Below are 11,258 nucleotides of genomic sequence, written 5' to 3'. Positions count from 1 at the left end.
TTTCGTCAGTCTCTCTTTCTCTCTCGGAAACTCAAACGTAGAAGAAGAATCTAATTAAAAAGCATTGAAGACATTAGTACATATGTTCTAAAAAATCAAACAAATCAGCGTAAATTTAATGTTAACATTCATTGGTATAAGGTGACAAACACAAAAAAGCCTTTAAAACCATTGCTTTCATTCAGTATCGTAAGCACATACATGTAGATAACAAAGATCGTGATATAATGCCTTTCATAATAATATTAAGCAATGACAATGAAGTTGTTTGCCCACAATAGTTCATTTTTAATGGGCAAAGATAACACAAGAAACATTAGTTGCACTACGAAAACAAACTACTAAACTAATAACATAAGGGACATCATTGCATTATGAGCTTTAAAACCCAATATCTGCTTGTCGAATCTTTAAGCATTACATAAAATTCTCTCTATTAAAACCATTAACACATTTCATACATCTGCTTTTGGTTTTCCTCACATTGATCACGATTTGAGAGGGGCAAGCGCCATATTTCTTTTATTCTTTTTTGGCATTGACTTCAGACTTTTTTCGTTGAATTGGGCATAAAAGGTACGACTTTCGTCAGACTGAATTTATGAGGGTTGTTTGTTGTACGATTCTGCAATTCAGTCAATCTGATATTTTTTTCCTGAAATATTTTCTTTGATCTGAAACTATTAGATAAACTTGTTATTTTTTATTCATTACCATTACTATCGTCTCTCGTCGTTTTAAACATTTTTCAATGTTAAACAAATTTTTCACAAGTATTTTTAAGATATATATGTGCACTTATATAAACGCCATGTTCACAAAAGAGTCTTAGTAATCATATATAATTACTAACACTTTATAATAAATCTCACTCTGAACTCATGTCTTTCTACTTATCCATCATTCAACCAAACCGGCCACTCCACTCCCCATAAATTACACTGCACCACATCAAATTAAGATAGGAGAAACACAATACAACTGAATGTCTAATAAATAAATTAATTAAACAAACTTGACAGTTTTTTAAACAGAAACTGAACGCGAGAAAGATCTTTTAGCAAGAATATACCATGTAAAGTGGATGGCCGTCCAAAACAAGTTATTGTTTCCCGGCATAAGGATTTTGGAAAAGTTTAAAAACTCGGGGGGGGGGGGGGGGAGTTGGTACTATAGCAAAAAGAATTATGACTATTTAGTTTTTTTTACAACCTAATAACATAAAAACACAACATTGAAAACAAAATAGTTTGTTTAAAAACATTCTCTCTCTCTCTCTCTCTCTCTCTCTCTCTCTCTCTCTCTCTCTCTCTCTCTGTTTAGCTTCTGTTTTTAGAATTGAACTTGATGAAATTAAACAAATACCTTTTTAAAACTTAAATCCTGACACGATATAGCGTTTTTTTTTCTTACTTACAACCCAAAAGATTTCATTTTCGGTGTCATAACACAGCGCGTATGGTAAAAAATATTCCCGAAAAGCTAGTGATTCTCTTGGAGTAAAATAGGTTTGAAAAGTACCATTTTTATCGAATACTAACAATCCACTTCCGGAGCAAATCAGAATGCGGGACAAAGAGTCCGTGCAGACTGAATAAAACCCTTGTTTCCGTTTTACGACATCGTTTCCATCAATTGTAAACCGGAAGTTTCCGGTTTGGTCAGTCACCACAACTGAGTTTGTACCGCGGTCAGACACAACGATGTCACCGTTCCGATTTTCTGTTATGAATACTGGATTGCAGTAAAGGTTCTGGTGTTTTTCATTAACTTGAATTGTTAGAAGTTCATTTCCAAGTTCATCATAAACGGTAACTTTACTGTCACCAACACTTTTTAACCCAACAAGTAAATTTTCATTGCGAGGTGAACAGTAAATACATGATATAACCCATTCGTCTGATCTCTTTAGTGGCAAGGTTGACGTGAAATTTGTAAGCAGTGAACATGATTTTAAGTCCCCATTTATATCTATGTAAATCGGTTGTTTGGACTTTCTAACCGTGTGGACACCGTTTTCACTTATGCATATATCTTTGATCGGATCATATTTCTGGTATTTGAAAGAGAAGTTATGCACATACAGTGTCCCGGAGGAGCTTACCAAAATCTTCTTCTCCGTGCAAGGAGAAATGTGGGTAGGTCTTCCACTTACATGTAGTTCTTCTTCTGAAATGAGACGAGCTCCGAAGTCCATGGGTAAAAAATAGTTTTGGCACATTCCTTTTTCAATATTCTCTTCAGAAAACCTCGAAATTAACTTCGTTTCTAATTTCACAGGTTGTATAACGTGATATTTTTTCAAAGCCACAAGAAAGCTCACTGGCGTTTGGAATGCTCTCTCCTCGTCCAAGACAATCTCCAATGATTTAATGAAATGTAGTAAGTTTTCGCTTTGCTTTAAAACTGTTCTTTGGCTTTGTCTTAAGTCATTCATCTTGCTTTTCAAAGCAACATTTATGATATTTTTCAACTTTTCTGCAAGAAAAGCGCTCTGATATTTTAAATTTTCTCTGGAAAAAAAATCTTTCTTTTTGTTTACCTGTTTTTCCATGTCACGACATTTGGGTAACAAGTAATTTGTGATGAAACTACATGTATTCGATGACAGTATGGTTTGTTTCCTCTGTAGCCTATATTCGGATTCAATATCAACAATTTCATGTTTTTTGTGTTTCTTGGTTGTCACACACTGTGGACAAACCAGATGTTTACAAGCACGACACCATCGTAACAGCACCTCGATTTCAGGCTGTGTCTCCCACTGACCAGGGAATTCTTTTAAGCAGTCTTGACAAGTTCGACTTTTAGTTTCATTGAAGTCCGTATCTAGGGCATTCAAAAATTGCATCCCTTCTTCATTAGTGTATTTGTTTCTTTTCATCCAATGTTTGGGAAATTGCATCGGTGAAAATTGGCTCTTAAATATCATAACTTCAATATCATCTTCAGAAAATTTGCAGTCCATCTTCGTTTCTAACTTCACAGATGGATCTAAGTAATCCCTATCGTAGACAAAAGACACTTTTTTCAACGTCTTAAGGTAACTTACTGGTCTTTCACATACTTTTTCATCGTCAAAAACTGACTCCAAAGATTTAATAAAATGTATTAAAATTTCCTTTTGTTTCATAATTGTTCGTTGACCTAGTCTTAAAAAGGGTAATTTTACTTTCAATGCAACATTAATAATATTTTTTAGTTTTTCAGGTTGACATTTTTCATAACTTATGTTCTTCAATAAGATAGTGAAAAATAGTGACGATTTTTGTTCATACATTGCAAGACAACGTTGCAAAAAATCATCCCGGATAGAAGTAATTGATTTTTTGGTTTGCTCCTTGCGATGTCTGTATTCTGTTACAATATCGACAATTTTGTGACTATCGTGAATATCATCTGTCACACATCTTTGACATACCGGAAGTAAACAAGTAAGACACCAACTCCATAGTATCTTCCCAGCGTGCATAGTGACATTGCATTGACCTCGATAACCGATAAATACATCAGGGTTAGCATGGATACCATGATGTTTAGTGACATCGTCCGTAGAATGTGTTAAGTTGCAATCTCCACACATCGAATATCTACAGGCCTCACAAGAATGGGATTTTATCTTGGATTTTTTAAGGTCTGCCATATCTATTACGAAAACACTTGATCACTGCATGAATACATTGCTGAGATCCTAAAAATCTTAGCCACTCTATATTCCAAATGTTACTATAAGTCAATTGCAATTGGAAAGAAACTCAAATAGAGTCTTACCTGTATACCATATGTCAACATCTAAAAGCCTATTTATCTGTTTTCCCCTGAAACGACGTTGATGTTGAGAAAATTTAACAAGAAAATCAATACCATTTCTATCATCGGTACGAGGTCCTGCGACGTGTTGTTAGTAGCATAAACAGTGCCATGGTTTCATCTTTTGTAAATAGTTCCTACGTAGGTGTGCGTCTTTAAAATTTAAATCGAAAGTTCTCATGTAAATTGATATCAGAACGGTTTCGAGATCCTTTTTATATGCACACGAATCTATACCACCCACCCCCCTTTTCCGTTCACGTCTGTTTCTCTTCAACTTTTCAATATTGGTCGTTTTCTGGAACTCTATAATTAAGCTATGAATACATTTCAAGATCTCCGACTTTATAGTATTTCAAATGCAATTTAAGCCCAAACAAAGGTGCACAAACCAGAGGCTCTAGTTGTCATGAAATACCCAAATGACGCCCATGAACAATAAGTAAAACGTGGTTGGGACACCTTGTATAAAATAATCTGTGCTTCCATTACAACTGAGAGGAGTCGTGATGCTGAATTCAGTCAGGGCAAGGTATCAACTATCTCCGCCCTCTTAGAAGTAATAACACTGTGCCGGATAATTATGCCAGTGCCAAGGTGGCATTTTTGCACCCGCTTAAGATGCAGTTTCGGAAAAATCCATGTATACCAAATGATAGACCATTGTCTAGAGAGTATATAACCACTTTTGTTTTTAGTGTGTTTCACCTGACAGGTGAGATATTTACCTTTAAAAATGAATATCCCATCGGAAAATGATAATTCCCCTAGGAGAATTGACTCTCCTACAGGAAATATTGACAATCCTATAGGATTTTTTAAAAGTCCTAGAGGAATTATATTTCCTATAGGAGAATGGTAATTCCTGTAGGAATTTTATCCAGTAATGTAGTTTTCCTATAGGATATTAAGTTTTCCTATCGGATTTTATCAAATCCTATCGGAATTGAAATTCCTATAGGAAGTTCTTGTATTCCGATAGGAAATTTCAAATTACCTATAGGAATATTGATTTTCCTATGGGAAAAATTATTTTCCTATAGGAATTTATTTTTGAAAGGTAAATATCTTACCAGACAGGTGAGATACACTGATAACAAAGGTAGTTGTTAACTCTTTAAGCAATGGTCTATCATATGGCATATTTGAATTTTTCGATATATGCAGCTTAAGCGGGTGCAAAAACGCCACCTTGGCACTGGCATAATTATCCGGCACAGTGTTAGTTCTAGTAGATAGTGATGATTATACATGTAGACTACCCAGTGGCGTCGGAAGCAAATTGAAAGGGGGAGGGCTAGACTAATTATCAGAAATCTTGACAAGAAAAAAAAATCCCCCAGTCTCCCCCCCCCCCGGTTCCGACGCCTATATGCTACCTTGGAAATGAAAAATGACACGCTTTATAAGGGTGCATTAATTGACCTGCTTACATACCACCAAATTACCGATCAGTAACTGTTTACTGACATCTATTCTTACAAGATTCTGACAAGATATTTTCTACATGTTTTAAAGAAGAAAAAAAGGAGTTCCATCTAATCCAGTGTTTCCAGCATCTGTTTTAAGTTGTTTGAGTTCCCTCTCCATGATGGTGGGAGTACTTTTCAAGTGTCTGATAAATCATACAGTTCATAATTGTCTGATAGTTTCTAGACCATTCATTTCAGTGTCCCCATTTTGTTAGGAATGCAACTGCTACCATAGGAAATGGGTTGTGTTTCCGGCTTATGTTCTTCTCTATCTGTGCTTTTACCTGTACGCAAACAGATCCATCTCTTAGGACTCCACAGCGTTTCTAAATGTGCAAATATCTGGGGATTGTCTAATTGAGAGATCCAGGAGGCAGTTCTTCTTAATGAGTTATTTCCAGACAGTATTCTAGTCTATCTTTTGATAGTGCAGGGTTTGTTAAAATTCGCGATTTTGTTACCCCGTCTTGTTTATGTTAATAAGTCACTGCAGCCATCCATCTTTAATAAATGTGAACTTTTTTCTTTGTATGAAGTTCCAAGACATTTTTTCTATTGGGCTCCACTGCCCCCCCCCCCCCCCCCCCCGATAGAGGAAAATGGGCGGTAACCTCATATCGCATTGTGGATGCATTCGTCTCTATTACAATGGTTTAAGCCACGTAATTCAAAGTTAGATTTCATGTGTCATCTCTGTATTGCCTCCGGGTTTCTTTTTTTACGGACCATTCGACATCTCTAGACATCCTTTGACTTCATTTAGAGAGTAGCTTTACAGGTGTTCTGTAAGAGAGGTGTTGTTCTGAAGTTTCACCTCGATGTCGCATAAAATGCTCCTCGCTTTCTTTGTACAATTCAGTCTTTGCTCGTATAGGCACGCCACGTTCAATTTGTCAATAATAAGAACTGTCTTTTTAAGCAATTTGACAACATCATCTGATTCCGTAGTTGCCGTGTGGCTCACATGAGCTTTGTCAAATTCTTTCTATGTGTTTGACAATATGGCCTCCCACACTGTGCAACACGTTTCTATACAAACCGTGCTTTTTTGAGAAGTTCTCAAAAAAGCACGGTTTGTATAATTACGTCAAGTGATCCGTCACCAAGTCCTCAATACATTCATTATCAGTAGAATTTAGAACTTGTTGCCCGGTATTGGTGCATGTACTCTAAAAATCAGAAGCTGATCTTTTCCTCTGCCAAATGGAGTTTAAAATACTTCTTGGCATACTTTGCTTTGCTTCAACATATATTTCATCTCCTCATTGAGACGGTCTAAGGATCACGGATGCATGATATAATGGCGACTATCAAGTGTAAATCCTCAAATTCACCTTTCTCATCTGAACATTCATCTTCGTATGTCGTCGTCATAACGATTTGTCATGTACGTTTAAATAGAGGCTTGCTCTTAGTTTTCTTTGGTATGCTATTAATTACCTCTCTATGACTTTGCCCTCATGGCTGCACGATTTATCTGGCTCAGCAGAAATGCCACCTTTGCCTAAATTCGTCCTTTTTGGGCTTCCATCGGGACTACCTATCCAGAAACAGTTCTCCACACAATGCGAGTCAAATCTGTGGTGTAAAAAGAACACGTCCGAATGGAATAGGAGCAGGAAAAAAACCCTCCATCAGAAGGAAGATCTCGCGAGATCGTTTCCTTTAAATGGGCTGGGATTACTGGAAGAGTATAAATACGTTACTTAAATGATACAAAATATGAATTGAAAAACAAAAATTCACAATATCTACATTTTCCCAGTGTCTTTGTCTGTGATACAGGAGCAACACTACGAATCGACTTTGTAACGTATAGTCCAATACATTTCATCAATGACGCGAATGACGTACCGTTGAGGCGCACTCGGGATTTACAACAATTAATTGAACAATATCAAAAAATAAATAAATATCAGCAATAAGATTATTAAATATATCGTAAAGCTCTTCGGGCTTTATTGTATTTGATCAATCGCTGATCGTTTTTCATCACATGCTTCCTTATTTCTTAAATAAATATAAAACAAATAACATAAGGCGATTTGACTTTATGGTTATATTTTAATTCATATCTCTTCTTAGAATTTGAACAATAATTGATGCATAATAGTATTTTACACATGATCATAGGAAACGATTATTTACACATCACAAAACTTATCAAATGGATTAAAGTTCTATCAAAATATTGCACATCTTTGAGATTTCTGATGCCCACAGGGATCAAATCATCAATTTTCACGGAACCGTAAATCTGCAAAAAATAGAAATATTTTCAAAGATATTAGCATCGACTTCAGAGGATAAATTTGTGTAAAATTATGAAGGTATAATCAGCTTATTCCCTTTGGCAAATTGAATTTTATCATAGAATTCTAAACAGAAGAGATTGTTTTTAATTCTATATAGTATGTATTTTAGACTTTTACGTACCGGTACATGACTTTAGGCTTTGCCCGCTGATCTTGATTTACTAGTTAGCGCTAACTGTAGGGGCGTCCATTTTGGTTTCTCATAATGAAGCATCTTCCACTTTCTTGTGTGATTGAATTTCACTCTCTCCAACCACTCATGCTGAAAAATTAACAAACCGTAATACGTTGTTCTGGGATAGGGTAGTAAGTGTTTTTTGTTTTGTTTTATTCTCTTAGGGGACACAATAACAAGCTAGTAACCCTCGATTCAAATCGTATGCTTTTAAAAAGAACACTTTTCTTTTCATAAATTTTATGATAAAGTACTATTAATAGACATCAAATATTGCACTGGTCTTTGGCTATTCATAATTAACCTTCTTACCAGGTGTGAAGGGTACTTCATTTTGTGCACATCTTTGGAATCAATTTCTCGATTCTTTACGTTCTGAAGAAAAAATAAATAAATATCAATCAATTGATATCAACCATTTTGCTTTAAAGGTAAAGAAAATACCCCGTGCTACGCTACAATAAAGCGAGGTCTGACAGCCTATCACAATAAAGTAAAAATATACATGTACAATATGTATGCACATGCTCCTGTCTTACCCATTCGTTCAACTGTTGTTTCCAGTTGGCGACCAGTGAAGTGTATGGAGGTTGTCGCTAAGAACGACGGAGAAAAAGAAGAGAAGAGTCAGATGATAGAGAGAAAGACAGAGATATGTAAAAGAAAAAAGATACAGAGAAATAGAGAGACAGCAAAACATTGTCATCAAAATGTAAAACGATCTTCTTACATTGAATGGTTAATTAATTTAAAAACATCTCTTAACAACAGTCTGAATTTCTATTGTAACATTGTGTATTCACATTCACTCATAATCACCTGGGGAGCTTGAGATGTCCCCTGATTCTTTACAAATTGCGCATGCCGAGACCGCTCCGAGTCTTTGTCCTTTTCCCGCTGACCTTCACAACTACTGGTGCCGCACTTAGCCTTTTTGTGTTGAGTACGTTCGAGTGCGTTGTCGGGAGATTTAGATCTAGAAAAGCGTCTTTTTTGTATGGCTTTCTTTGTGGAAGATTGTTTACTAGTATGTGACGCACTCTTTTCAGATGAATGCTTCCAGGGCGCACTCTCATATGACCCATCCTTCTCATGTGAACGCTTCCGGGGCGCACTCTCATAGGACGCATCCTTCTCACGTGAACGCTTACGAGACGCACTTTTTCTTGTTGTGTCCTCCTCGGAGAAATGCGTCCGCGACGCAAGCTCAAGGCTAGCCTCTGTTTTAGACTCGCTCTCTTTGGAGGACCGTCTGCGAGGCACACCTTTTTTGAGCCTGATGGATCCAGATTCAGACTTCTATGAAAGAAAAGAAATCAAAGTGTAATGAAACAATGTAACTTCTAACATAAAGAAGATGAATATTTGCATAATTAATTAGTTTTTAGGTTGAAAATACACCACAATATTGTATAACTGTAATTATAGTATTTTTTTCTTTTATTACCATCGGATATAAATACCGACATCTTACCAGTCCACTATCTGTAGACGTGGTTTGTTCGGTCCCTGAGTGGGACTTGATGACAGAGCCGCTACAGGACGGCAGATTATGTTCAACAATGAGGCTCCGAGATCTATCTCCATCGACGGAGGCCATCATGGCGGATGCCGACGAAGCAGTCTGCGGTAGCGTGTGTAGACCACCAGTAGTGGGCCATCTAGAATACTCATCAGTGACAGTAGCTTTTCGGACCTACAAAAGTAATCATATAACACAATTTAGTAATAGCAATCGTTGGAAGAATACGCTTGAAACATGGAAGAAAATTGTTTTATCTTATGTAATTTATTTACCAAATCGGCATCGTTGACAGGTTCTGTTATCTTTTGTAATACAGATGAAGCACTCAGTACTGCTGTAGTCTCGTAAAGATACTCATTGATAAGAGACAATAGATGGTCCAGTGTATCTGATGGTGTCTCATCACCCTCTTCCAGGTTAGCCGTTTGGTCTGATAGCAGGTACTTGCTGTCTGTAGAATCGAACCAAGTCTCCACAGCTGGTAGATTCACCGGACTTTTCTCTATCGTTTCCTGTTTAGATCCATTCTGTATTTGTAGGTAATTGCTGGTCTGACTGTCAGTAGGTCCAGGCCTGGTCTCCCTAGCTGGTTGAATCACGTGACTCTTTTCCTGTCCATCGGCCTGTGTGTCTGTGGACCCACAACCTGTCTCTTCACGTGAGATATATTCTGTGTGGTATGAGAAGGCAGTACGTGCAAACATCTCTAGAGGATGAGGATTGACTTCCGGCTGATGATTGTCATTATCCAGTCGTGGCCGCTTTGCTGGCTGAAATAACAAAATATGAACAGGTGAAGAATGCCATAGTAAATAGTAAATAAATTGAGATTATTATGAATTAAAATATAATCCGATGATATCGAGTTTTGTTGATACATCTGCATATATTGTACTTAACAATGATGAGAGAGAGAAAGGTGGAAAACAACTTTTATCTCTTGGTGGTATAAACAATGAGTTTGGGGAATACATTGTATAGTGCTGTATAAAGTCTTATTTTTGCAATCGTTTTATTTTTGCCCCATTCGCCAACAATTCAAGACTAAAAAATCAAGTTAACTATAAATGGCAAATCGAATTCCTGTTTATACACTATTTTCTCAAAACATAAGTGTATTTGTACATTTTATCACCTTTGAATGTATTTTTCAGTAGTATTGGGATAATGTTTACACAATGTTCATGTAGGATAATCACACCAGGTAATTAATTAATGCTGTGATTTTAAAAATCTGGCTATTTCAGATATCTGGGTTTTTTTTTTTGGTTTTTTTGCCTCGATCTCTTTTTTTAAATTGTCAGTATCAATCTAAATCATATTTTCTCAAAAATGATAATGTAAGTGACTATAGGGGCAAATTCATGCACTTTATTACATATCATATTTGAAAAACACAATTTCACAAATAATGACCAAAAGAAAATGTCGCAAAGAAGTAGTAACGCGAATTTATTCCTTATTATTAAAACAAGTCACCCCCATATTCCCGGGGAAAATAGTTTGACCAAATAACTCGTGTTTTTATGCACAAGTTTACATAAATTGCGTTTCAAAGTATGCCATGTACCCTTTGAAATTCTTCTGTATCAAATCCCATCTCTGAACGCTTCCGTTTCATGGCGAATTTTCAATTTTTCCTCGCTTGACAAAAAACACGTCCGCTGTCAGCTGATGGCGACGTTACTTTGACGCTGCTGTTAAAACAGAACGAACTATATATATACACGTTATCACCCTTGGCAACGTCGTGACGTAGATGACGCGGAGCCGAGCGTGCGCAGTGATGTAGCATAACGTTATGTCGCGATAAAAAGTAGACTACACGACTTACAACCAAATCAGAAAGTTTTTTAAAAATATGATTATAGACGTTGAAATAGTTGAGAATAAGTATTATTTTTCATATTTTTAAATAATTTATTTTTAATAGATTACCTCATAGGATATAAATATTTATT

At 36.2% G+C, this 11,258-nt stretch overlaps 1 protein-coding gene and 1 long non-coding RNA gene across 3 annotated transcripts; both read right to left on the bottom strand.

Annotated features, from left to right (window-relative positions):
* Positions 1 to 1,280: 1,280 nt before the first annotated feature.
* Positions 1,281 to 4,070, bottom strand: LOC117684632 (uncharacterized). The gene is made up of 2 exons (XR_010707903.1): positions 3,772 to 4,070; positions 1,281 to 3,645 (listed from the first exon to the last, which is right to left on the bottom strand). It is a non-coding gene; the product is annotated as an uncharacterized lncRNA (long non-coding RNA).
* Positions 4,071 to 7,332: 3,262 nt separating this feature from the next.
* LOC105340364 (micronuclear linker histone polyprotein) lies at positions 7,333 to 11,008 on the bottom strand. 2 transcript variants are annotated; one of them, XM_034457528.2, is made up of 8 exons: positions 10,868 to 11,008; positions 9,570 to 10,067; positions 9,247 to 9,468; positions 8,592 to 9,071; positions 8,312 to 8,368; positions 8,085 to 8,147; positions 7,719 to 7,859; positions 7,333 to 7,539 (listed from the first exon to the last, which is right to left on the bottom strand). In XM_034457528.2, the coding sequence occupies exons 1-7, from the start codon at positions 10,916 to 10,918 to the stop codon at positions 7,731 to 7,733; spliced, it is 1,500 nt and encodes a 499-aa protein (XP_034313419.2). In that variant the 5' UTR covers positions 10,919 to 11,008; the 3' UTR covers positions 7,333 to 7,539; positions 7,719 to 7,730. The 2 variants fall into 2 exon arrangements, with proteins under 2 accessions (XP_034313419.2, XP_019927802.3); XM_020072243.3 differs by lacking the exon at positions 8,312 to 8,368.
* Positions 11,009 to 11,258: the final 250 nt, after the last annotated feature.

The sequence above is a fragment of the Magallana gigas genome, chromosome 7 (assembly GCF_963853765.1).
Source record: "Magallana gigas chromosome 7, xbMagGiga1.1, whole genome shotgun sequence".
NCBI classification, from domain to species: domain Eukaryota; kingdom Metazoa; phylum Mollusca; class Bivalvia; order Ostreida; family Ostreidae; genus Magallana; species Magallana gigas.
Note: the sequence above shows the minus strand (reverse complement) of the source record. Positions and strands in the feature narration are given on the sequence as shown.

Excerpts from the sequence above, each read along its gene's own strand:
- LOC105340364 (XM_034457528.2), bottom strand. The coding sequence starts at position 10,918 with ATGAAACGGAAGCGTTCAGAGATGGGATTTGATACAGAAGAATTTCAA. Across the intron at positions 10,068-10,867 it reads ATACAGAAGAATTTCAAAGG|CCAGCAAAGCGGCCACGACT; the intron begins GTACATGGCATA and ends TTGTTATTTCAG. Across the intron at positions 9,072-9,246 it reads CGTCTACAGATAGTGGACTG|AAGTCTGAATCTGGATCCAT; the intron begins GTAAGATGTCGG and ends TTTCTTTCATAG.